The sequence below is a fragment of the Psammomys obesus genome, unplaced genomic scaffold (genome assembly GCF_907164565.1).
Source record: "Psammomys obesus unplaced genomic scaffold, mPsaObe1.curated_primary_1811, whole genome shotgun sequence".
NCBI lineage: Eukaryota > Metazoa > Chordata > Mammalia > Rodentia > Muridae > Psammomys > Psammomys obesus.
The window spans coordinates 19,039,555-19,065,517 of record NW_026595981.1 but is presented as its reverse complement, the minus strand read 5'-3'; the positions used below and the strand labels follow the sequence as shown (position 1 = coordinate 19,065,517).

General features: G+C 51.4%; 3 protein-coding genes and 1 long non-coding RNA gene across 4 annotated transcripts in view; 2 read left to right on the top strand and 2 right to left on the bottom strand.

Annotated features, from left to right (window-relative positions):
- The window catches only part of Xylt2 (xylosyltransferase 2), a 12,406-nt gene extending 1,781 nt beyond the window's left edge, over nucleotides 1–10,625 (top strand). Inside the window, exons 2-11 of the mRNA XM_055620364.1 lie at nucleotides 3,767–4,259; nucleotides 4,484–4,659; nucleotides 4,938–5,140; nucleotides 5,561–5,641; nucleotides 5,832–6,048; nucleotides 6,140–6,316; nucleotides 6,532–6,794; nucleotides 7,068–7,263; nucleotides 7,825–8,158; nucleotides 9,562–10,625. Of these exons, the coding sequence (XP_055476339.1) occupies nucleotides 3,767–4,259; nucleotides 4,484–4,659; nucleotides 4,938–5,140; nucleotides 5,561–5,641; nucleotides 5,832–6,048; nucleotides 6,140–6,316; nucleotides 6,532–6,794; nucleotides 7,068–7,263; nucleotides 7,825–8,158; nucleotides 9,562–9,884 (2,463 nt within the window). The 3' untranslated portion in view covers nucleotides 9,885–10,625. The remainder of the gene's footprint in view (nucleotides 1–3,766; nucleotides 4,260–4,483; nucleotides 4,660–4,937; nucleotides 5,141–5,560; nucleotides 5,642–5,831; nucleotides 6,049–6,139; nucleotides 6,317–6,531; nucleotides 6,795–7,067; nucleotides 7,264–7,824; nucleotides 8,159–9,561) is intronic.
- Nucleotides 10,626–11,883: 1,258 nt separating this feature from the next.
- LOC129686537 (uncharacterized) lies at nucleotides 11,884–14,529 on the bottom strand. The gene is made up of 2 exons (XR_008721628.1): nucleotides 14,189–14,529; nucleotides 11,884–12,728 (listed from the first exon to the last, which is right to left on the bottom strand). It is a non-coding gene; the product is annotated as an uncharacterized LOC129686537 (long non-coding RNA).
- Nucleotides 14,530–14,784: 255 nt separating this feature from the next.
- Nucleotides 14,785–20,918, bottom strand: Mrpl27 (mitochondrial ribosomal protein L27). The gene is made up of 4 exons (XM_055620579.1): nucleotides 20,858–20,918; nucleotides 18,218–18,343; nucleotides 17,802–17,869; nucleotides 14,785–15,204 (listed from the first exon to the last, which is right to left on the bottom strand). Exons 1-4 carry the CDS (start codon nucleotides 20,895–20,897, stop codon nucleotides 14,998–15,000), a joined length of 441 nt encoding a protein of 146 aa, XP_055476554.1. The 5' UTR covers nucleotides 20,898–20,918; the 3' UTR covers nucleotides 14,785–14,997.
- A 65-nt stretch (nucleotides 20,919–20,983) lies between these two features.
- Eme1 (essential meiotic structure-specific endonuclease 1) overlaps nucleotides 20,984–25,963 on the top strand; it is an 8,512-nt gene continuing 3,532 nt past the window's right edge. The window contains exons 1-3 of the mRNA XM_055619904.1: nucleotides 20,984–21,017; nucleotides 23,271–24,055; nucleotides 24,141–24,268. Of these exons, the coding sequence (XP_055475879.1) occupies nucleotides 23,299–24,055; nucleotides 24,141–24,268 (885 nt within the window). The 5' untranslated portion in view covers nucleotides 20,984–21,017; nucleotides 23,271–23,298. The remainder of the gene's footprint in view (nucleotides 21,018–23,270; nucleotides 24,056–24,140; nucleotides 24,269–25,963) is intronic.

Genomic DNA, 25,963 nt, shown 5'->3' with positions numbered 1-25,963 from the left:
ACACACACACACACACACACACACACACACACACACACACACTCCTAACTAAAGTTGAGAAAGGAATCCTAGACCGGGTCCCCGTTGTCCTAAATATTGTGGAGTTATGAAGCAGCAGAGTGCAGTTGCTTGAGAAGGTTAGTGCACAAGCAAGACCCCTTTCTTCACGGCCTTGTCCTGGTTCTGCTGTCAGGAAGACCACCTTTACTCACCCCTCCTTCTTCTGGGGTGGTGGTAGCACTGGTTTTGTTGGGTGATGAAAGCTGTGAAGTGAAGCAGCGCCTGTGAGTGCGTGCAGGAGATCTCTGCACCTGCTAAGCTGTCGGGGCCTAATGCACCGTTTCAGCCTTGCACCCTGGGACATACATTCGTTGAGTCAGTCAGCGCACCGCCAAGTTCTCGCCTATCAGGAGCCGAGCTCATACTGGGAATACGGAAATAAAGAGTAGATGAGGTCCTGGACTACAGGGCAGACAGTGTACAGGGAGAGACAGACAGAGGAGGAAAGCTGGACTCACGAGGGGGCTGGCTCAGATCAGGAGGCTGGGAAAGGCTTCCTTCAGGAAGAGGTGGGCAGGAGGGTTTGAACAGAAGGGTCTCAGGAGGGTGGGCTGAGCTGGGGCTCCTCAGGGAATGAGTCAGAGGGTGGGGCGCTTTCCCCAAAGATGGTTCCATCATGGATGGCGGAAGAGCCCACAGTAAGGGATTTGAGTGGGTTTTAGTGTAAGTGCATTGGGAAAGCTCCGCCGCAGGAGCCAGTGTGCAGTTAAGGAAGGCACTCTGCTGCCTGTGGAGGGGTGAGAGTGGATGCCTGGGATGATCACTAACCGCCGAAGAGCCACTTGACGGCAGCTTTCACAAACATCCTCTCACCACTTGTTTTAAATGCAGTCCAAGAAGTCCAAGAGGTGTGGGTGTGTGTATGGTGGGGGGTGTTAAGCATCTCTGTGTTCGCTATCTTTGTGTTTCAGGGAGGATTCAAGGATTCTCAGAGTCAGGAAGTGGCAGAGGACTTCATATGCCTCCTTGCTGGGTTGCAGGGGCGGGGGGAGCTCTGAGGCCAGAATGCATCCAGCTAGAGGACCACCCTGATCTCAGAGGCTATTGAAAGCAGCCTGTCAAAAGCACAGCTTGAGGCTCTGGAGCCTGCCTGAGAGGGGTCAGGAGTCAGGGCTGGCTGTCCACCAGGGCCTTTCTGTTTCCTTATTGCTGGCTTCTGGTCCCTAGGCTCCTTTGGGATTGTCCTTCTCAGGGTCAGCCAGCTCCCTGCTGCAGTGCAGGCCACCATCGTGCCTATTTCCTCCCACATCCTGTCCTGTCCCCCACCACAGCCAGCCTGGCTCTGTGCCCTCTTGCCCTGCCCTCCCGACCAGCTTCCTGGTGCACTGGTCCAGGTATTGAGCCCTAGAACTCAACACTTCTTTGCCATCGCTACCCACCTAATCTTGGCAATGTCTTCCTGAGCTTGCTGGGGGGCTGGTCAGATGCCACTACTGGATAGGTTGGTCAGCTCAGGGTACCCTCCCCAACATGGGCATAGCACAGAGTCTCCTGGCTACTCTCTAGGATCTCAGGTGAGGATGGACACCCTTACTCTTACTGGGTACCTCTGAAGATATCAGAGAGCCGTCTGAGGCTGAACAAGGGGCCTGGGTACTGTGGAGTAGGGAAAGGACTGTTGCCGGAAGGTGAACACTGGACTCCAGCCAGAGTCCACCGTGTATGACAGACAGCCTGAATCTTGACCTTACGTTGGCCATTTCCGTCAGTTCAGTTTCCAGTAATAGTGACAAGGATGGCAATCTTTGTGGACATGTACCCACACCGAGACTTTCACAGTCATTCATCTGAGCATTACTCAACTGAGTGTTTGTGATAGTGACACTCTTCTGGACTTTGGGAATATGGCCTCCCACCTAGCAGTGTTTACAGCCACGTGAGGGGCAGACAGAAGGGCATAAAGTAAATAAATTCTCGTTAGGGTGGTGGAAGAGATCGTCACATTTCTTCAGAAAGTTTGTTGTGGTTGTATTGTGTCCGTGAATGTGTTCGTATACGTGGGTGGACGCGCTTTTGCCTTGGCCTGTATATGGAGGGCAGAGGGAAGCTCGTGGGAGTCGTTTCTCTCCTTCCACCACGTGAGCCCCAGAGCAGATCAAGCTCAGGCTGTCACAGTGAGTGCCTGTACCTGCTGAGCCTCCTTGTTGGCCCAGGTCGTCGTATTTCTGTGGGGAAAGGAACACGGAGGCTGAGGGAGGGGTAGGGTTTTCAGAGCAGGCCTTGCTGAGAAATGCCACCTGAGCAAAGAATTGAAGAGGCAAGGGATGAACTGTGGAGTGTCCAGGAAGGGCACCCAGGCTGAAGGCACAGCCAGGACAGAACTTGAGCCAGGCCTGTCAGGTGGAGTGGTAAGACACTGCACAGGCCACGGGGACAGGGTGAGGATGAGGCAAAGGGATCCATGGGTGGGGGCAAGGGTGATGGGAGGGATCGCTCTCATAGATCCTGAGAGGAGAGGACCGGCTGTGTCCGGTCATGGGGATGGAAGTTCTAAAAGGAGGAGCTGGAGAGATGGCTCAGCAGTTAAGAGCACCTGGCTGTTCTTCCAGAGGACCCAGGTTCAATTCCCAGCACCCACGCGGCAGCTCACAACTGTTTGTATCTCTAGTCCCAGGGGAATCCAATGCCCTCTTCTGGTCTCTGCTGTGCATTGCACAGACATTCGTGTAGGCAAAACATCCCTACATGTACAAATAATAAAACATGAAAAAGTTGTAAGAGGAACACTGGTGTCTGTGATGAGAAGAGAAGGCTTCTCAGAGCTCAGTGCGCCCCCTCTCCGGGGAAAACCAAATGCCTGTCCACCTGGGGACCTGAGCTGATAGGTGGGCTAAGAGGGGAACACAGAGGAGGGGGAAGTTGAGCTAGATGGGCCGTGGGGGGCAGCAGGCACATGGAGATTCTGAGTCCCCCTGAGAGATCCTGTCACAAGTGCCGAGGTTGGCAGGCCCCAGCTGTGGAACTACACCTGGACCTCAGGTTTCTAGCCAGGGATTACGTGTTCTGGTGATTGCTGGCCACAGCAATCCTGATGTAGGGAGCCCATTGAGCTGACCACACCTCAGAGCTGCTTTTGCGGGCTCTGGAGCTTCCTTTCCCTCTTTGGACTTGCCTGCCAGGCTTCCTTTGTGCCTGAAGCCTTCCTCTGCCAGCACCTGCCTAGGTCTCCTTATTATTCACAGGGTACCTTGATTCAGCAAAGCACCTTGCCTCAGCTTCCTGGGAGAGCCATCCAGTATTTAGGATCTCCGGCTTCATTTCTCCTCCTCCTCCTGAGCTATTCCCCTGCCTCAATATCCCCACATGAAAAGCGTTAGTGCTTTGGATGCAGGTGGAGGTTCATGCTGTGTCTTCCCAGCCAGGCCCTGGTAGGAGGCATGGGTCTCATTGGGGGCACTCCCGGGTTCTCTGCAGGGTACATACACTCTTCTCTTAGAGAAGGCATGGGCATGGGATTTTAAATGTGTTGAAAGCAGAAGTTGCCCAGAGCAGGAAAAGGAAGTACAGTGCCATGTGGTCTGAGACTGTAGGGGCACGCGAGGTGCGATGGGGTGAGATGGAGAGGGTAGGGCCTGTCACTGTGCAGAATCACTGAGTAAGCAGCCGGACTTCTCTAGGTAAAGGGTGAGGAGGCGCTTTGGCCACGCTGGAACTCGAGGAAGGGGAAGAGGTGAGTAACTGACCATGACCTGTGTGTCTTTCACAGAAAGGAAGGCAGAGGAAGCCACGACCGCTAGACCCTGGCGAGGGCTCCAAGGACACAGACAGCTCTGCAGGGCGTAGGGGCAGTGCTGGCAGAAGGCATGGACGCTGGCGGGGCCGTGCTGAGAGCCCAGGTGTGCCTGTGGCCAAGGTGGTGCGGGCAGTGACTAGCCGGCAGAGAGCCAGCCGACGGGTCCCGCCTGCCCCACCTCCGGAGGCGCCGGGCCGCCAGAACCTGAGTGGAGCAGCAGCTGGGGAAGCGCTGATAGGGGCCGCCGGCTTCCCACAGCATGGAGACACGGGGAGTGTGGAAGGGGCCCCCCAGCCCACGGACAACAGCTTCACTCCGAAGTGCGAGATTTTGGGCAAGGACGCCCTGTCGGCACTGGCCCGGGCCAGCACCAAGCAATGCCAGCAGGAGATCGCCAATGTAGTGTGCCTGCACCAAGCTGGGAGTCTCATGCCCAAAGCTGTGCCCCGGCACTGCCAGCTGGCTGGTAAGGGACCGGGGTACTCTGTCCTTCCCAGAAGTGGATGGGAGGTGATGTGACCCAGATCTTCATGCTCATTTCCCAGATGTGCCCTCTTGTCTAAAGTTGTGTTAAATGTACCAGTTGGCAGAGGGGGAGCTGGGAGTAGGCCCCGAGTCTGGGCTTCTTCTAAAGGAGGCAAGCAGCCAGCCTTTTCCCCATCTCACTAATGTCCCGTCCACTCCACTTAGGCAAGATGAGCCCCGGCATCCAGTGGGAAGAGATTCGGGCCCAGCAGCCTGTTGATGGCCCGCCGGTACGCATCGCCTACATGCTGGTGGTCCATGGTCGTGCTATCCGCCAGCTGAAGCGGCTCCTCAAGGCTGTCTACCATGAGCAACACTTCTTTTATATCCACGTGGACAAGGTACTCACTGTGAGCTGGGAAGACCCTGAGAACCCGTTTGAACGGAGCAGAGACTCTGAAGTTTGTAGACAGGTAGCCTAGAAGGTTGGCTAGTTGCCCAGAGAGGGCAAGTTGAGGTCCAGGATGGTCAAGTGCAAGGTGGCATGGCCTTTTGGGAGCTGGAGTCCCGCCACTCGCTGTCTCCCTTCTGTGTCTTTTGCGACACGCGCTGTCCTCACGTGGGTGGGGGTGCAACCATGGTGCCCAGCTCCGTCTGCTGAGCATCCCTTCTCCCTCAGCGTTCCAGCTACCTGTACCGGGAGGTGGTGGAGCTGGCCCAGCACTATGATAATGTGCGGGTGACCCCTTGGCGCATGGTCACTATCTGGGGCGGGGCCAGTCTTCTGAGGATGTACCTGCGGAGCATGAAGGACCTGCTGGAAATTCCTGGCTGGGCCTGGGACTTCTTCATCAACCTGAGCGCCACTGACTATCCAACCAGGTGTGAGGGTGGGTGGGAATGGAGTCCCATCTGTGGCGTCAGGGTTGGTAGGTCCATTTTGTCTACCAGGTCTCACTCTAGGGTTTCCACAGCCTAGATATGGTCCATTGGCCCCAGGCATGAGGTGAGGTGTGAGGCTGGTAAAATGTGGTCTGGTGACAGGGAATAATAAGAAATGAGAAGAGCCAGAGGCTTATACCTAGAGTGCCAGGTCAGATGGCAAAAGTGGAGGAAGGATGGGGTCTTCTTTGGGTCCCTAAGGTACCATCGCCCAGGAGCATCAGACAAGGGTCAGACACATGGTCCAATAGCTTGTATAAGAAAGGAAGGTCCAAGAAGTGAAGGTCACTGACGTTAGAGGACATCCGCTCTGGAACAGAGACCAAGCCACCTGCTGCACATAATCCCTTCCCTCACCAGGACCAATGAAGAGCTGGTAGCATTCTTATCCAAGAACCGGGACAAGAATTTCCTCAAATCACATGGGCGAGACAATTCCAGGTGAGAGAGGTGGGGAAGGAAGCCCTGCTGTCTCCCACAGTGGCCCCCACACAGGCGCACCTGATGGCCCCAGCCCTGGGGTTGTACAGCCCCTGAACCAGTCACAGGTGAAGGCACGCCACCTGCCTGGTGGAAAGAAGGCTTGGGCCCCATTCTTGTGGGACCTTCAGTCGTGGCCTTTCTCCCCCAGGTTCATCAAGAAGCAAGGCCTGGACCGGCTTTTCCACGAGTGTGATTCCCACATGTGGCGCCTGGGAGAACGGCAGATCCCATCGGGCATTGTGGTGGATGGTGGCTCTGACTGGTTCGTGCTGACGCGCAGCTTTGTGGAATATGTGGTGTACACAGATGACCCCCTCGTGGCCCAGCTCCGCCAATTCTACACGTACACGTTGCTTCCAGCCGAGGTGGGTGGCCAGGTAGGCACAGAGGCCAGTGAGGGCACCGGTTGAATGGCCCGTGGTTCACCCTTCCCCCTCCCTCTTGTGCCACCTGCAGTCCTTCTTCCACACAGTGCTGGAGAACAGCCCGGCCTGTGAAAGCCTTGTGGACAACAACCTGCGGGTCACCAACTGGAACCGGAAGCTGGGCTGCAAATGCCAGTACAAACACATCGTGGACTGGTGCGGCTGCTCCCCCAATGACTTCAAGCCACAGGACTTCCTGCGGCTTCAGGTGCACTCCCTTGGCCCCAGGAAGTCGGCACCCCAGCTTTTCCCCCATAAGCTTTCTGGGTCAGAAAGGCAGGGTGGGTTTCCACCTGGGGCAGCCCCTCCTGTGTGCAGGTGGAAAAGGCAAGGAGACTAACGTCGATGGTCCTAAGGAGGGCTGCCCCTGCTGTGTTCGGGGGTCTGCGGTGCCCTTCATCTTCTTTGTCTCTTCCTCCCCAGCAAGTCTCCAGACCTACCTTCTTCGCCCGGAAGTTTGAGTCAACTGTGAACCAGGAAGTCCTGGAAATTTTGGACTTCCACCTGTATGGCAGCTACCCACCCAGCACACCAGCCCTCAAGGCTTACTGGGAGAACACCTATGACGTGGCTGATGGCCCGAATGGACTCAGTGATGTCCTACTCACCGCTTACACAGCCTTTGCCCGTCTCGGCCTGCGTCATGCTGCCACTGCCGCATCCCCCCTGGCCACTGCACTCTGCAGGTGAGACTCCTCTTCTGACCTACAGCTGGCTTTTAGCGTATGGTGCCTGAAGGGGGGGAGCAGATCAGAGACAGCCCCTGCCCAGAGTGAGTCCCCAATGTTAGGCAGGAAAAAAAGAAAGGGAGGTTGAAGAAGGCAGGAGCCAGGACCATGTGGGGTGTGAGATTTGGGGCCAGAGAAGTGCCTGGGGCTCCCTGGTGCCCCCTCCCTGGTCTCCAGGTGGTATCAGGATGCTGATGGCGTCTCCCTTTCTCCCTGCCGAAACCTTCCTAGGTTTGAGCCCAGGGGGTTGCCGTCCAGCGTGCACCTGTATTTCTATGACGACCATTTCCAGGGCTACCTGGTGACGCAGGCGGTGCAGCCCTCAGCCCAGGGGCCAGCAGAGACCCTTGAGATGTGGCTGATGCCCCAGAGGTCGCTGAAGCTGTTGGGGCACAGTGACCAGGCCAGCCGGCTCCAGAGTCTGGAGGTGGGACAGGTCCTCCCCCTTGCTTTCTCCTGACCCCCAGCAAGACGCAGGGAGTGGGAAGAGAGGGACAGACACCAAGGGAGGGGTAAGGACTCCATCAGACCGTTGTGGTCTGGGCTCTCTGGGCTCTGCTTTCCAAATAATGGCAGCCGTGGCGATGCCGCATGCCTATTTGCTACGTCACCCTCGCAGGCATACACTGAGGGGCCCTCTGAGATGACACGGGGTAGGATCGGAGCTGTCAGTTCTAATCTCCCAAAGCGCAAATGCTCCTGGGGCTTGGCTAGTCCAGATGAGCTCCGGGTGTCCTTTCCTAGAGGCTCTGCCTTTGTGTGTGGGGGGTGGTCTGCCTTTATGGGCCCCACCAGGTGGCAGCCTGGAAGAAAGCTTAGAGCTGGGAGAGAGGTTTTGGTTCCAGACGTACCCCTTCAATTTGAAGATAGGGAAACTGAGGCCCTGAAAGAAGCAGTGACCGAGCTGAGTTAAAACCATGAGAGGCGGCATGAGAGCAGATAGAAGGACTTCTCCCAGGCTTCTGCCCAGCTGCCTCCCTCCCTACAGGTTGGCACTGAGTGGGACCCTAAAGAACGTCTCTTCCGGAACTTCGGGGGCCTGCTGGGACCATTGGATGAGCCTGTAGCCATGCAGCGCTGGGTCCGGGGCCCCAACCTCACAGCCACTGTCGTCTGGATTGACCCAACCTATGTTGTGGCCACATCATATGACATCACGGTAGATGCGGACACTGAAGTCACGCAGTACAAGCCCCCGCTGAGCCGGCCACTGAGGCCAGGAGCCTGGACTGTTCGATTGCTTCAGTTCTGGGAACCCCTGGGCGAGACCCGTTTCCTCGTGCTGCCATTGACCTTCAACCGCAAACTACCTCTCAGGAAAGGTAAGGACGTAGTGCCCAAACGATGCCAACAACTCGGATAGAGCAGGATTTTCCAGGGTGCTGACCCAGGGCTGAGTAGTAAAATGGAGAAGGCGGGGCTCTGGTCTCACATCCCTGCAGTGTGGTAGTGAGCAAAGAAAAGCCTGGGAGTTAGGTAGACTGCAGTCTGAAATGTGGCTCTGTCCTTATAACTGGGCCCTGAAAAGGACAGCATAACTATGGGAGACAACTGGGTGACTGGAACAAAAGTCACTCAAGTTAGATTGAGCAAAATCGAAAAACACCTCAGGTCTCACTGGGGACCAGAGGTGCTGTATTCTTGTCCGTTATCCTGTCCTGTCGATGGTGCTCCTCCACCACACGCTCTCGGCGCAGCAGAGCCAGATTAGGCCCTTGAGACCCTCAAGTCCCAAGTAGCTTGGGATGGTCAGATTCACATGGCCCTCTGGTGATTCGGCTGAGGCTAAGGGGACAGGCTGAAGCTGAGCGGTGTCCTGCTGGAGTTAATTACTGGGATGAAGGCCGGCTAAGCGTGGTGATGAGTGGTATCCCGTGGGTAGCCATCTCCTTTCCCCACTGCACCCAACCACAAGAAGGTGGGGAAGAGCAGGAGTAACCCAAAGAGATGAGTGTGCGAGGGTGGGGAAGATGCGGGGCAGGCAAGCCGCTTCTCCATCGATGAAGGAGACAGCAGGCTGAGCAGTCAGCTCTGCGGGCAGGCCTGGGACTAGACCTCAAAAGACAGAAGTGGAGCATGTTCTGTGCCAGCTGACAGTGTTGGCCCATGTCTGCATGAGAAAACAGAGTGGAGCTGAAGAAGATGTAGAGAACAGGATGCCAGGGGGTCTGGGAGCTACTGTGGCAGTCAAGAAGAGGTGTGGATGATATAGCCAGAGCACTGCCTTACTTCCTAAGGTGCCTTTACTTCCTAAAGTGCCTTGTTTAACATAATTCTACAGTTGCAGGGTTGAGGATTTAGCTCAGTAAGGCCTTGGGTTCTGACCTCAGCCAAAAAAATAAAATAAAATTAGAATTGGGAATTTAGGAATTATACTTTATAAGTCTGCTTATTTATTTACTGAGACACTGTCTTACAAAAGAGCCCAGGCGACCTGGAACTCACTGTATAGCCCATTCTGGCTTTGAACCTTTGCAATCCTCTTGCCTCCCCTTGCCTCCTGTTTGTTGGAGTTATAAGTGTGTGTCACCAAGCCAGCTACCAACTAGGGTTTTATACAGCGATGATTTTATAGGCACAGAAAATTCCTTGGATTAGCCCCAGTCCACTCCGTAGGATGAGACCTCATGGTAAGAGTCAGCTGAGTCAGAGTCAGCTCTGGCTCCTATTGTCTGTCCTCCCTGGGACCAAGGGACATGCTTAACTGCTTGCTCTGTACCCCCAGATGATGCCAGCTGGCTGCACGCGGGACCACCTCACAACGAATACATGGAGCAGAGTTTCCAGGGCCTAAGCAGCATCCTGAACCTCCCTCAGCCAGAGGCCCAGCAGGAGGCTGCCCGGAGGCACACAGAGCTCACAGGTCCTGCACTTGAGGCCTGGACTGACGGGGAGCTGAGCAGTTTCTGGTCTGTCGCAGGATTGTGTGCCATAGGCCCTTCTGCCTGTCCCTCCCTGGAGCTCTGCAGACTGACCAGCTGGAGCTCTCTGTCTCCTGACCCCAAATCAGAGCTGGGGCCTGTCAAAGCTGATGGGCGTCTCAGGTAGCAGGGCCCCAGCCAGCACAACCCGGAGGAGCCGGGGAATTGCACCTTACAGACAGTGGAGGGACCTCTCTCCCTCAGACAGGAAGCAGAGGCCAGGCAGTGTGCCCGTTTGAGCCATCAGGAACGTGCACGGAGGACAGGGAAGGTGGGTGCAGCGTTCACTGCTGCTAACGGCTCTGCAAGAGACCAGAGGTCCACTGGAGCCACGGGGAGGCTCTTCCTCTGCCCTCCTCTAGTTTGTACTTTTTTCAAATTTGAAATGAGTGGCAGGGGGAGGAAGATGTGCAATAGGGCTCAGAGCAGGCCCAGGAAGTGGGCCGTCGCCATGGGGAGCACTACAGAGCACATTTGCTAACCACTCTGGGGAGGCTTTGTCTGCCTCGCCGTCCAGAACCTCCAGCCCCAAGTCTGCTCACAGCTGAGGCTCTTAAGAGGCGCAGGTGCCTGTCCTGCTCCGAGGCCCGGAGAACAGGTGACCTGGGGAGCCGGGCTTTAGTGGTACAGCCTCTCTCTCTCTCTGGTAGCCAGGGGACCCTAGCACAGGGGCGGGGCTGGCTCTCAGGCTTTCCAGCACCTGCCCTAGAGAATGCAGGGCCTCAGGGCCTGCTGAGAGCCATGCGGTTTCCCAGGTGTGCCCACTGGCAGCACAGGGAGGCTGGCGGCGCTCAGAGGAGTCGCGTTGTGCCTGAAGCTCAGTGTGGAGTCTGAAATATGCAACAGAGGAAATATATCTCTATCTCTCCAAGCTGGATGTCCTCATTTGCTTTCTACTGCTATGAGAAAGACCATGAGTAAAAGCACGGGGAGGGGAAGGGTTTTATTTCACCTTACAGCTTAAGCCATAAAGGGAAGCCAGGGCAGCAACTTGGAAGCAGGAACTAAACACAGGCCACAGGGAAAAGGCTTATTGGCTTGCTTCCCAGGCTCATGGTCTTACTTATGCCTCCCGGGACCACCTGCTCGGGACTGATGCCACCTACGGAGGGGGACCCTCCCACAACAGTCATGAATGGAGGCATCTTCTCAGCTGAGGGACTATCTTCCCAGATGATACTGGCTTGTGTCGAGTTGACAAACTAGCCAGTGCACTGAAGCTCCACATTTTCTTCTGTGTATGAAGGAGCAGGGGTTGGTCCCTGGGCTTTCTGGAAGTCTTAGCTGGTTCATTGATAGCCTTGACATACAGGGAACAGTCGAAAATCCACCCAGAACCAGACGGCTTTCCAGTGAAGGCTTCTTTCTTCGAGAAAATGGGCCCCAGGAGGCCTCAATTTCCATTTGCTACCCAGCAGGCCAGCATTAGTGGCGTTTAAAAAGCCCCACCTGGCACTCTACTGCCACCACTGGGCCAGACTGCAGTAAATGCTGCCTCAAGGGCCCTCAGCATTACGGAGGCCCATCCCAAAAGCATCATCACTGTTGCTCCCTACTCAAGCCCTGCCTTCGTAACCTGCTCAGTAAGAGAGGATATCGTGGTTCTGGCCTACCGGTTAGCTCTGTAGCTTGTCCCTTTATGGCCAGGGGCAGGGACTGAGCCACTGTCCTAGGACCTGAGTGAATGTCTAAGTCCCTCACTTGCTACCTTTCTCAAGTTCTCTGCCTTCCCACCGGAGTCTCCTGTTGTCGGCGAGGGCTCAGCACTAGTTCTTCATGCCTTACATAATGTGGGAGTCACAGTGAAGATTTCTGGACCTCTAAAATCACTTCATCAGCTGCCACACAGGGCAAAGCTCAGCTTTAGCTGGGAGAGTAGGTTGTCTGAGGGCTGGCTAGGCTGCAGCATTTTCCCAGGGCTGGGAGAGAGCGCTCCTGACCACAAGTGGACAGCGCAGGGGTGGGTAGTTTGCAGCCTTGGAGGCTGGTACTTCATAGCAAGTCCCAAAAAAAATTACCAGATGGATTCAGCAGATGAAGCACAGGCAGTTAATCATCCTATCAAGGTAGACTACACCCTGGAGCCAGGACCAGTTAACCAGGACAACAGTCCTCAGAGCACTGGATTCTGGTTTTTGTTTGTTTATTGTTTTGTTTTGATGTTGTTGTCCCCACACACACACATATTTTTTTTTTTTTCTGTGTAACAGCCCTGGCTGTCCTGGACTCACTTTGTAGACCAGGCTGGCCTTCAACTCACAGAGATCGGCCTGCCTCTGCCTCCCAGAGTGCTGGGATTACAGGCGTGCACCCCCATGCCCCACTGGATTTTGGGTTTTAATGTATGTATGTATGTGTTGGGGAAAATGCACACAGCAGTATGCCCACATGCACAGGCCAGAGGACAATGTTGGGTATCCCACTCTACAGTTTCTGCCTTATCCTTTGAGACAAGACCTCCTACTGAACCTGGAGCTTGGAGTTTTTTCAGCTGGGCTGGCTAGCCCGCAAGCCTCAGTGATCCTTCTGTGTCTGTCTCCCTGCACTGGGGTTGCACATGCACAAAGCTGATCTTGGCTTTTGTGCATAGGGGCTGACCAAAGGGTCCCATCTTCTGGCTTAACAGACAACTGTTCCTTAGGGAAGGGGCCTTTGAGATCTCCTGAGCAATGCATCCTCTTGCCCAGGTTCCTTCCAGCTCAGAGCAGCAGTAGGAAAAGAGTTTACAACATCCTGGCCAGACCCTTCCTTCACCATTGTAAACACTGCAGAGAGCCCTCAGAGAAGACAAAGATCTCCTCCCAGCCCTTCAGCTCCAGGAAGGACAGCCAGAGCAGGTTTCTGTGGGTAGGAAGGGCAACTCCAGCACTGCCAGGCCTCTCCTCAGGGCACCAGACAACAGCTATGTAGGAAGCAAAATTGATTTGAGCTGCAGCCCTAGATTCTCGACTCCCAACTCTGGACACCAGACCTAGGATGAAGAGTGAGGACAGATAGTGTTAGGACTCTGCTCCCCTGCACGCTAAAGTACCCCAGGCTTGCCCTGCATTCTGAGGCTTAGCTCCTCCCTAACTCAGAACCATGGGCCACCTACAGAGGTTCAGCAGAGAAAGGAGCAGACATGCAAATGAGGATCCCTGAGCTGCCTCGTCTACGTAGGGGATGAAGTGTGTGCTAGTGCTAGCATCATGCGGCCAGGCAAGGGGTCTGATGTGGCTAGACCGCAGATGTCAGAAGCTTGCACAGGCCGGAACATGGTGCTCTGGGCTAGCCTCGTCAGACAGCATGGGAAACTAGGTAACGGTGCTACATGACTCCCTCACTCCCTGTGTTTCTCTTGGTCATGGTGGTGTCCCCAGAGAGATCCTGGATGAGGCTTACTGATGGATCCCAGGACCCATCAGTAAGCCCTGTGGTAGTCAGCTTGTGTGCCCAATGGTTTGACAGATCTCTGCCCCAACCGGGGCAGATCTCCCCAGTGGACTGTATAGTGCTTGGGGCCCTGAACTATCTAGCCCTCCAAGCCTTGGGTGCCCTGCAGAACTCAGCTTCTCCCAAATGACTGGTTCACAGCGCCTGCTAAGTGCGCACTGGGCAGGACAAGGAAAAGGCTACAAATAGTCCCAGTATTTGAAAACCCCACTTTGCCCCTGTGCACAGGCCCCAGGCCTGGAAGGGACGGGCAGTGGGTGACACTGAAGCAGCACTGTAAAGGGTGTGTGGGTACATGGGAGGAGACAAGGAGATGGTTAAACCTTTGCGCTCTAATTCTTTCCAACTGCCACTAAGCTGAGAGCCTCAAGGATACTGCCTGCACTCTCACCCCACCGCGGTTTGCTCATACCTCAAGAAGCAGCCACCTGCCCTACACCTTCCCAAGTCTTAAGGGAGCCAGAAAGGACAGCTTTCATTCTAAATGAAATGTCCTTCCAACTGCTACCTCTCTACCCAGCTAACCTCAGTACCTGCGACACCACATGTCGCCAAGTGAACCCCACAGACCCCAGACCACCTTTGTCAGGGAGCTGCAAGGTGTGGGGGATCCAGGATCCTTCCCTGAAACTACCAGGCAACAAGTTCACAGAACAGGAAGGTGCCTGTGCGCCCCATCTCTGGATCCCCTGTGTGCAGGTCACGAAGGATGTTTAAAGCCACTGGACTTTACATGTCCCCTTCTGGGACTGCAGCCACTACCACCTCTCTCCAGCTGTCAAGGTGACCATCCTACCTGCTGTGATTGGTCCCTCTACTAGGAGCCAGAAATTGGAGGTTCGGCTTGGGCTGACTGATAGTAGAGACCTGCCTGGGCCCTTAATGTGTACCCCAAAAAACAAACTCTACTGCTTTTTCTAGTTTGAAGTACATCAAGAACCAGATGAAAATGTGGGCTCCCTGTATTTGGTGAGCTAGACGAAGCTGTTTGCCACTTACCCTGCCACACATTGGAAGGATCCTTATCTTCCCGAGTAGGTGGAACACAGCAGGGCCTGTGTGCAGAGAGCTACCATGTAGCCATCTCTGGGGCTCCCTTTACCCATGGCAGCAGGTGAACCACACGGCCAGCTGCTTCCTCTACGGCCCCACCGCCCCCACCTCCAGGGCCCAGCCCCTGGACTTTCCAGGGACCAAGGAGGAAGCACCAGTGACACTCTAGACCGGTGCTTCTCAACCTTCCTAATGCTGTGACCCTTTAATACGGTTCCTTGTGTTGTGGTGACCCCTGGCCCTAAAATTATTTTTGTTGCTACTTCATGACTGTAACTTTGTTTCTGTTAGGATTTATAATGTAAATATCTGATATTCAGGATGGTCTTAGGCAACCCAACCCCGAAGGGGTCATGACCCACAGGTTGAGAACCACTGTTCTAGAGCATAATCCCTCTACTCCTTCTTAGGGATAGTGCTAATGAAATCTTAAAACCAAGTCCCTTCCTCAGTTCCTTACTCTGGTAGGTCTCTGCCTTCTTTCTTTGCCTTCAGTGTACATGAACAAACATGGCTGGGAACCAGAGCAGAAAGCAGCCTCACTGGGGTTTGTCCCCAAATGGCAGATGGTTTATTGATACTCATGCCACAGCTACCAAAGGGTTTCCAGTCGTCACAGCATGAAGACTGCCGGGGAGTCACCATCCAGTAGGCCTCTCCCATGGAGACCCTGTCCTCCCCTGACACTTGACTTCTGCTATCACTTGTTCCCATGACCTGGGCTCCAGTCTCCTTGCAATAGTCTCACCAGGACTTCAAAGCATGGCTACCAGTTTGAAGGTTCCCTCAGGTTTGGCAGGAACCACGTGGACAAAAGTCTTGTAGAGCACAGCACCCTTGGGCAGACTGGTGACCAGATCCACAGCCTCCGAGTTTTTGGGATTGGGCACGTAGACCTCCTTCGTGTAGCGGACTATCCCCTCCTCCAGGGCATAGAGGCACTTGTTCTTCCCAAGTCCCACCTGCAACACACAGACCTGGTCAGCTGGGAGAGGACAGGTGGTCTGTCCCAAGGCCTCAGGCCAGATTTCTCCTTCAGACTGAAGCCTGGAGCAGAAGGGCAGGCTCTGAGAGGTCCCTCTCAGATTTCTGTTTTCCACTGCTTAGCACTTCTTTGCTTCTGCTCCCTCAAATCCATAAGAGAGGAGGGAAAAGAAAATAATCCCAGACACTGGTAACAGCAGTAATGTCAACACAGCTGGGTAGAAGCTACAGTAGACCGAGCCAAATCCTAAAGCCAGCTCGCAAAGGTACCACAAATCACTGCCCCTGACAGCATGCTTTGTTTACACTTACAAAGTTTAGGTTCCATGGAAAATACACATCAAGATTGTATGGATTCTACACATGCTAGTAAAATAATAATGACCTCAGCTAACACTAATACACAGTGCTTACACAGTAAGCACTCACAGTTAAGTCCTGAGCTTCTGTACTGTTTTACACTTTTACATATATAACTCACTTCTTACCTGGTGTATTAGATACATTTCCAGTCCCATTTTCCAGATGATAATACAAAGTCAAGTGTCTTATTAAGTAGTGTACTTAATACAGATTTTAAAATTGCCTACGTTTATTTCTTTTACACTTCAAATTAGATGTACAGCAAAACTCGAGAGGCTGGAGAGATGACCCAGTGGCTAGAAGTACTTGCTGTTCTAGAGAACCCAAGTTGGGTTCCCAGCACCTGCATGACATGTCACAACTGGCTATAACTCCAGCTCCAGATAATCCAACACTTTTTTCGGGCCTCCTGGGACATCCACAGACACAGACATACAGATAGAGCTTTTTTGCTTTTGTATTTTTTTTTTTTTTTAAGAAAAAGCAAACAAGCAAGCAAACTAGGCATGATGGTACATGTCCGCAATATTTGCCAGGACTTAGGGAGGAGTTCATGGCAATTTTAAGGCCGGCTTGGGACACATGGAAAGTTCCAGGCCAGCCAGTGGAATACAGCAAGACGTCCTCTCAAAAACAAACAACAAAAAATAGATGTGGCAAGTCTTACACAACCAGTCCAAAACTATTTGGTGTCTCTCTGATTAAAAGTCTGTAAGCCAAGAGTGGTGGCACACTGCTGTAATCCCAGCACTCTGGTGGCTGTGGCAGGAGGACGGAGAATTCAAGGCCAGCCTGGGCAATATAATGAAACCCTTTCTAGACAAACAACAAAATAATAACATGGTTCAGATCCTAGTACTGCCAAACACCACGTGATCTTAGGCAAGTTACTTTCCTGTGTCTGCAAAATGGGGGTAAACTTGTGCTTCACAGGGTCATGACTTGCTACATCACAGGATGACCTAAATAAATGAATGGACCGTGAAGAACTTAGAGCATACTTAGCTCAAACACATCAGCTTCGCCCGTGATTACTGCAGTAAAGAATTAACAGCAGGCCGAGCACGGTGGTGCATGCCTATAATCCTAACACTAGGGAAGGCAGAGGCAGGTGGATCTCTGAGTTTGAGGCCAGCCTGGTCCAGGACAGCCAGGACTACACAGAGAAACCGTGGTTCGAAAAAACAAAATAAAAAATAATTCACATCCAATGTCTTTTTGTTTGGGGATGGTGAAAGTTGGGATGGGAGGTAGGGTCTCACTACGTAGTCCTGGTTGGCCTGGACCTCAGTACGTTGTCTGGGCTAGCCTTGAACTCAAAGATCGGCATGCCTCTAACTTCTAAGTGCTGGGTTGAAAGCATGCACTACCATGCTTGCCTTTGATGGTTACAATAGTATTTTATGTATGTAGGCGTTCTGCCTGTGTACTACTTGCATGGTTGTGGCCATCAAGGACAGAAGAGGGTGTCAGATCCCCTAGAACTGGAGTTACAGATGGCTGTGAACATCATGTGGGTGCTAGGAATTGAACCCAGGTACTGCTAAGATGTCCTAGCCCCTTTGATGTTGAGTTTTGTTTGGCTGACTGTTTTTTGGTTTTTCCAGACAGGGTTTCTCTGTGTAGTCCTGACTGTTCTGGAACTTGCTCTGTAGACGCAGGCTGGCCTCGAACTCACAGAGATCCACCTGCCTCTGCCTCCTGAGTGCTGGGATGAAAGGCGTGCGCCACCACCACCCATATGATGTTTTTAACTGAAGAAAAAGTATTTATTGAATCTGATTCTAGTAGAATAAAAATATTTCTTCCTTTTGAGTCATGAAAAGGGGAAATGTCTATTAAAATTACAAATTGATAAAAACACTGAAAGAAGTACACCACTTCCAGAAGATAACTGTATTTAAAGTATATTATTTCTAGGTCCTCAGGCAGCTGCAGCTGTCCTCAGGCAGCTGCAGCTGTCCTATATGTCATTTTATATAACCCACTTTCATTTTCTATGTAAGAGAAAAATGAGGCCCAGGGCATACTATGATCTAATGCTAGGCAAATCTCAGCTTTAACTAGGATTCCGTTACTCTCTGAGCCTCTGGCACTTCAACCATAAAATAGAAATGGCATCTATCTCACAGGGAAGGGCTAAGGACATAAGACATGGGCATGAAAAGGTTGCCCTAGGAAAGAAGAGCGGAAAGGGCACAGAGCAACTCACATGGGCGCCTGGGTGCCATCTAAAATGACGCTGAGTCCCAAGGATGTTGCCAGCATGAACATAGTGACCTAAAAGAGAAGTCCACAGGTGAGCTGACTGCACAGTGTTCACAAAAGCACAGTAAAATGCTGAGAAATCATAGAAATCCAAGGGAAGCAAACCAACCCCCAAGCCACTCCTGGGACATGCCTCCAAGACAGTCCTATGTAAACAGTGCCTGACCCCTATCCAGCAGCCTCTTTTTCGGTTGCATTTCTAAGCAAGTACTATGCTTAGCCAAGTGCGAAGCCAAGTGCTATGGTGGACTGCAGAAAGGACAGGGCGAGGCAAGTGAGTGTTGTTTCAGCTCCTTAAAGGAAAAGCAGGGCAGCACCTTAGGATGCAGCTGGAAAATAGAAATGAAGGAACACCCTTACCTTCCATTTTCTTGATGCCGAAGCGTTTGCCTGGTGATCTTCCACCAAGGTTCTTAGAGCTGCCACCTGTCTTCTTGGATGCATACCTGATTGTAAGAGCTGCAGGTGCCACGGGGCTCAGCAAGGCTGTCAGTGCACAGAAAGGAGAAATGCTGTTCAGAGAGGCTCCCCAGTAAGGTGCACTTTCTTTCTTTGCCTCTGTGGACCACTTGCTAAGCTGAGAAGCAGCAAGGGAGATGAGAAAAATGAAAGACGTGTGAAGGGAACAGAAATGCTGAGTATGTGGTGTTCAGGGAATCCTTGGACAGGGAACAATTCATCCCTGAAACTGGCCCAGTGGTCTGGGTTGTTGTTGTTGTGTGTATCAGATAGAGCAGGCAGTGAGCATAAATAGGGAGAAAAGAAAATATCATGTACTCTGGCTCTCGATACATTCAGTCCAGTTGAGCAGAAACAAACATCACTGAAACAGACAAAGTGGACACCAGGGAGCTGCCTGCTTCAAAGATTCACAGTCTCATGCCCAAGGGAAGGCACAGAACATGGGACATGCACACAGGCTTCTGGTGTAGCCTCACTTACCACTTTCTTAGCCATTCACAAACACACTGAACACCAAATGGCAGCTGGCCATTTCAGACAGGGCCTTGGTTCCCAGAACCCATAAGCAGATGTCCAACCGAGATCAGCATTACTCTGATCTCTCCACTCATCCCGAAGTGCTCAAGAAGCATTTACTTAAAATGGGACGACGATGTGGAAGGCGCTGAAGGGGGGTAGAGATGGTCAAAATACGCTGTATACATGAATAAAATTCCCAAATAGATGAAAATGCTTTTAAAGGAACATTATGCAAAATGCATCTAATGGGGCTGGAGGAATTGAACAGAGGTTCACAGCACTGACTGCTCTTGCAGAGGAATTAATCCAACTTCCTTGTAGTGGGGTCACAGCCATCTGTAACTCTAGTTCTGGGGGAGTCCAATGGCCTTTGCTGACCATGGTGCACAAACATACACAAGGGCAAAACCTTCACACACACAAAATAAAATTCGGTTATTGGGCCGTTGGCAGTCTGTATCTGGGGCTCGAGGCATGGTTATAGCACCAGGTCAGAATATTTAGAGACACTTTATGGGTGCTTGAAGCATACACTCACGGCACCAGTTACCTAGCTTTCTTAAATTCTCATGAAAACAGAAAGCAGCTGAGATACAAGACCAGAAATGAGAACTCACAGGGCAGGCTGGGCGTGGTGGCCATATGCAAACCTTTGATACCACCACTTAGGAGGTGGAGGCAGGAAGATCTCTGAGTTTGAGACCAGCCTGGTCTACAGAGTGAGCTCCAGGACAGCCAGGACTGCAAAAACAAACAACCCCCCAAAAAAACAAACAAACAAACAAACAAAGAAACCACGAAAAATTTACAGAGACATGTTCAATGTCTAGCAGTGGAATCTTCCTAACTTTAAACAGCCTCTCTCCTTCTCTCTTTTTCTCCCTTGTAGCCCAGGCAGGCCTTGAACTTGCAATCGTCAAGTCTCTCCCTCACATATAAACTGAGGTTACAGGCATGCACTACCTGGCTTCATTCACTGACTTCTGCGCAGCTGACATTTTGCTTTGCCTACATTATTTCAATCATAAATCTTTGTTCTTGTGAGGAACAAGGAGGTCTATGGGTTACTTCTCTTCCTTCATTTTACAGACCAGTAAGACCTGTGAAATCTATCTTCAGAACAGATATCATATTCATCCACCACCCTGCAAGCTCACTACTACTCTCTTGGCCAAATCATCCCACAGCAGGACTACTATTCCATTTTTTCCAGCTGGCTTGCCATATCGGTTATTTTAGTTATTTATTTATAGTTTTTTCGACTGTGACCCAGACTGGCCTTGGACCTGAGGAAATCCTCCTGCCTCAGGCTCTTGAGTGCAGGAATTACAGACACCATCATTCCTAGTAGGGGTTTCATTTTCATTTCCATGTATTTATTTGCATGCAGCCTGCCTCCTCTTAATTTGCTCCTCAAAACGTAAAACTGGATCAAGTCAACTTTCTTGCCTTCTCTCTACACAGGGTTAGGGTCTGTCTCTTTTAAGGTCTTAATCTCTATCTCTTCAGGAGATTTCCTTCACACCACTACTCACAATTACAATGAAGTTACTCACGTGTTTACTGGTTTACCTACTTAATTTACAAGGGCTTAGGAATCATGTTTATGCTAATACTCGGAGCAGTGTCTCACTAGACCTAAGCGTTGGCCATGGTCATATAAAAGCCTGGTATCCCAGCACTAAGTTGGCAAAATACATAGGGAGGAAGGGAAAAAAGCTGAATATCTGCTGAATGACTCGACTTACTTTTCTGAACCTAGTCTTCTCCATTTACGACAGGATCCACATAAACCCAGAGGAGATGGGCTATCTGACTTAACTACCCACGAATTCGCTCTCAATCCTTACACACCCACCCTCCACACAGCACCGCCCACCACGTGTCACGTGACCGGAGACGCTCGCCCTCCAAAGGTCGCGCGTCTCACGCTTCTTTCCCGTACCCAGGGTTCACCCTGGGATCCATCTCCCCGCTCCCCTGCTAGTTCGCCCCGCAACAGCCACAGTGCTGAGCTACCTGCTGCTCGCGTACTGAGAGCAACCGCGACCGACGCCATGCTTGCTTCACATTCACTTCCGGGCTGAGAAATCTGCTTCCGCTACGGGGAGATCTACTTCCGGGTCCTGCGTACAAGTCAAAGAGCGGCGGGAGCGGGAGCAGGAGCAGGTGAGCGCAGGTCTGTTGAGAGTTCTTCTGGGGTCCTCTGGGGGCTTCTGCACTGGCCCGCGGGCCTCCGAGGCGGGGGAGCGCGGCCGGCGTGGACGTTTGTCCCACTGCAGGAGTCGCCCGAAGCCTAGAGAGGGACCAAGATGAGGCTCAGCCAGATTTTGGGCTGAACTGCTTGTAGATGCACAATTTCATGTAACTCCAACAGACCTAAGTTATCGGTGTGATGTTAAAGAAACTGAGATCCAGGAAGGTTGCAAGGGTTGTCTCGAGCCACATCTACAGTCATTAATTATTGGTTGAAAGAATGACTCTTGCCTGTAACCCTGCAATTCCAGGCAGGCTTCCGTGTACACACAAGAGCCATGTGAAAACATACCCATTCAGAATATTTGTACCTGGATGTCTGTAGCAGCGTTATTCATAATGGGTAAGAAAGGGAAGCGAGTAACTGTCCATCAGGAAAAATAACTGCTTAAGCAAAATGTGGCATTTTGCCACACAATGGAGTATCAGTCAGCTATGAAAAGGGCGGGAGTATTGGTGCGTAGCACTGCCACAGAAGGGCCTTCAGAGCATGAACGGGAAAGACACCAGTCACCAAAGGCACATGTATGCTCTCATATAAAATATAGAATTTGTTTCGGTTGTTAGGTGCAGGGAGAGGGAAAGAATGGGCAATGACTTTTTTTTTTCTTTTTTAATGGTTATAGAATTTCTCTTGCCTTTGAGACAGTCTCAGAGTCTTGTTGGCTGGTCTTGAATTCAAAATATCCTCCTGTTTCTGCCTCCCAAAAGATAGGATTGCAGCCATACACCAACATACCCAGTTCTTGTAGGATTTCTTTTAGTGGTGATGGAGACAGTCTGGTAATGGTGACACAACACAGAAATACTAAACCCCATTAATCTCTGTGTGTGATTTGTTTGTTTAGCTATTAATTGCAAGGCTGGGGATTAAACCCCTTCATTGCTCTATACATACAAAGCAAGCACTCTACCATTGAGCTACTATTCCAACTAATAAACTGTATTTTTAAACAATATACACTATGTGAATTACAGAGGTTTCTTTTTTGTAGTGTGTATGTGTATACACACAAACACATGCAGGCCTGGGCACAGGTGTGCATGTGACGATAAGAGAACATCTTTTGGGAGTCAGTTCTCCGTCTACTGTGTAGGTTCTGGGAATTGAACTCAGGTTATCAGGCTAGGTGACGTGTCTTTACTTGCTGAGCCATCCAAGTTAGCTTATGTTTTTATTTATTTTAAAAATTCATTTATTTTTTTTTAAGATTTATTGTTTTTACAGCATTCTGCATGCATGTACACCTGCACACTAGAAGAAGCACCAGATCTCACTATAGATGGTTGTGAGCCACTATGTGGTTGCTGGGAATTGAACTCAGGATCTTTGGAAGAACAGCCAGGGTTCTCAACCTCTGAGCCATCTCTCCAGCCACCACCACCCCCATTTTTTATGTGTATGTGGAGGCCAGAAGGCGGCATTGGATCTCCAGAAGCTGGAATTACTGGCAGTTGTGAAAGCTGTCCAATGTGGGTACTGGAACCTGAACTTGGTCCTCTGCAAGGGCAGTACAAACTCTCCAGCTGTGCTCTCTCTCCAGCACCAGCATGATTTTTTTTTTTTTTTAAAGATGTCATGTTAGGGACCAGTGAGATGACTCAAAGGTAAAGGTGCCTGCTGCCAAGCCTGGTGACCTGGGTTCAATCTTCAGGCTCACATTGTGGAAGGAAAGAGCCAGCTCCCTAAAAGGAGTCCTTTGATTGCCACATACGGGTTGGGGCATGGATATGCCCACACACATACACAAAATTTGTTGTTGTTATTGTTTTGAGGCAGGGTTTCTCTGTGTAACCCTGGCTGTCCTGGAACTCACTCTGTAGACCACGCTGATCTCAAACTCACAGAGTTTCTGCCTCCCAGAGTGCTGGGATTAAAGGCGTGCACCTTGATTATAACTCACCATGACTTAGAAAGGTTTTGAAGCCGGAATCCTGTTAGTATACCAGGGTGGCCATTTTGAGTTCCTAATTGAATGTGTTGGAGCATGTCCCATTTCTCTGATTCTCTTAACATGTTTACCTTCATAAGGCTTGGCCTCGTGAACACCTCTATCGAAACAGCTTGAGATTAAAAGTGTTCACCACCATTCCTGGAGATCCCTTCTTGTTTTTCTCTTTTTTTTATCTATCTGTTTGTCTGTCGGTCTCATATGTGTCTCATCTTTCCTTTTAGGAATTAATTTAATAGCTCTAATGTGTTGATGGCTCTAAGAAAGTTATCCCTCTCTCTCCTTTCCATGGAGAGTGATTCTGAGGAATTGCCCACATTTGCCTTTCTGAAGAAGGAACCATCTTCGGCTGACAAGAATCTGCCTCAGAGGGAGAAGAACATAGTGGTTGTCACCTCAGATTCTGAGGCCTCCTGTCCTCCATCTCCAGCCCTGAAAGATCCACCCTCTGTCCCAGATGCAGCTGAAGCTCCTACAGAAGTGGCGCCAGTCAGAGTGCTAAGCAGTGACAGTGAGGATGAAGACATATTTGTCCCCCTGGCTGAGAGGATAACAAGGAAGTTTTTGACGAACAAGCAGCTGAGCCCTGAGCGCTCTCGCTCCCCACTTAAAACTGTTTTGGATCATCAAAATAATGCAGATGCACCATGTGACTGGGAAAAGCAACCATTTCCAAAGTTCCCTGATGTTCCTCTCCACGGCGCCTTAGAAGAGAGTCCAGCAAATGATGAGGACTCTATCTTAGACAGTCAGTGCCACCGGCCTCCAGCCTACCAGTCTAACTGCAGTGAGTTGGTAACCAAAGCAAACCCCGACAAGAAGAGAGACAGGCACAGTCAGAAAGCCCAGAGAAGAGGCTCTCAAGGATGCTGGCAGCCAAGACAAGCAAGCAGGAAGGAAAACGCCCCGAGGCAGAATGAAAGGAAAAAGAAGGCAGCGGCAGTCAGCAGGCTAAAAGCCCAGAGGCCGGAAGACTGCATGAAGCACATGGTGGTGGTGCTCGATCCAGGTCCTCCCAGATCCCAGCTTCCCCCTGAGCCCAGATGGCCGTGTCCTGGACTCCTCTGTGACCAACCCCTTCTAAACTATTGCAGTGCTTCTCCAGATGGAAGGTGGGGGCCAGCTCCTGGGAGCATTGCAGTCCATGGAGTGCAGGTGTGTGATTGAAGCACAGGCCGTACCTCGAAGTATCACTTGGAGGAGGAGGACAGAGCTGGTAGAGGTACGGGCTTCAGGCCAAAGGCTCTCCTTCCCCTTCACCCCCTTAGCACGGCAGGATAAGCTGCATTGCCCCTGGGCGAGACTCGGTGTCATAGCTGTTACTGTCTCCAAGTCTGGAGAGATGAAGAGAGGAAGCGGTTAGCAGAATCCAGAGAAGTTTGATCTGTCACAGAGGGGTTGCAGGTATAGGTATAGTGACCACCTATAATGGGCCATCCTGGGTAATCCCAGGAAGCAGTCACCATGAGTTCATTTTCTTTCCCTCTAATTTACCACTCAGGTTCTTAGCTGGGGGCCCAAGGGCCTGGGCTTGACACAGCTTAAGCAGAATGGGGCAGGAGAAGAGAATTTGTGTGAAATTCCTAAGTCTCTAACTGGGCTTTGGGATGGAGCAGCTGTGTTTGAGCCCTGGCCTCCTGGCTTGACTGCTGGGCTCTGCAGGTCATTCCGCACCTTTGCGTTTCGGTTGCCTGTTGTAGAGTGAGGATGCAGGTAACCTCTCTCTCCTGTTGGAGAGTCTGAATGAGGTAATCTGGCACTGGCACCTGGAAGGCTCAGGCACATACCCGTCCTCCAGCCTGAGTTCCCACGTTACTGTACTGACTTCCCACCATTCCTTCTGTCTGTGAGTCCAGACATTCTGCCCTTCAGGAGTTTAGAACGAAGCATTGAGATGCTTGTTTTTCTCTCGTTCGGCCCTCATAACTTTCTCAATAACTTAGGACAGTCACATACACACAGTTAACTTGTGTTATTAGCAAAGCTATATTCATGGCTGGGCATGGTGGCATACGCCTTGAAGCCCAGCACTTGAGAGGCAGAAGCAGATGGATCTCTGTCAGTTTGGAACCAGCCTGGTTTATAGAGAGGGATCAGATTAGTGATCTCACCACATAGTGAGACCATGCCTCAAAAAAAACCAACCAAACCCCCTCCACTGTTGGAGCAGTTTGTCTTTGAAGATGCTGCGCAGTTTTCTCACGTTCCTGTCGCAGCTGCCCTGAAGAGTACACTTCACAGGTAGAAAAAAGCTGAATGCCTGGCTCAGGGTCACAGCTGGAGCTTGACCCCAGAAGTCCATCTCCTGCACCTTGTTGTATTAGGAATCTTGCATAGAGCTGTAGGGACCATGAGAAAATAGCACAAGTGTCCCTCCCAGCCACTTTTCAGAACTCTGTTGCTGTGGGTGCTTAGCCCTGAAACACCTTGGCTTTGACTGAGCCCTCGCTCTGATAATTTCTTATCTTTTCTTCCTTGTGGTGTTGGGGATGGACCTCAGGTCCTCGTATGCTAGGCAAACACTGTTACACTATATACCAAACACGATTTTTGTGGTTGTTTTTAAAGATAAGGTTCTCTCTATGTAGCCCTGGCTGGCCTCAAACTCAGATCCATCTACTTCTGCCTCCCAACTGCTGAGATTAAAGGCGTTCACCACCATGCCTGGAGATCCTTTCTTGTTTTTTTCAATATGTCTGTCTGTCTGTCTATTTATACAGGGGTCTCTATGTAGCCCTGGTTGCCCTGGAACTCTATGTGCCAAGCTGGCCTTGAACTTATAGAGAGCTTCCCAGCTATGCCTCCTGAGAACTTGGATTGATGGTTGTTGCCACTATCTCCTAATTTAAAAAAAAAAAAAAAAAGTATCTTTGTGTGTGTGTGTGTGTGTGTGTGTGTGTGTGTGTGTGTGTGTGTG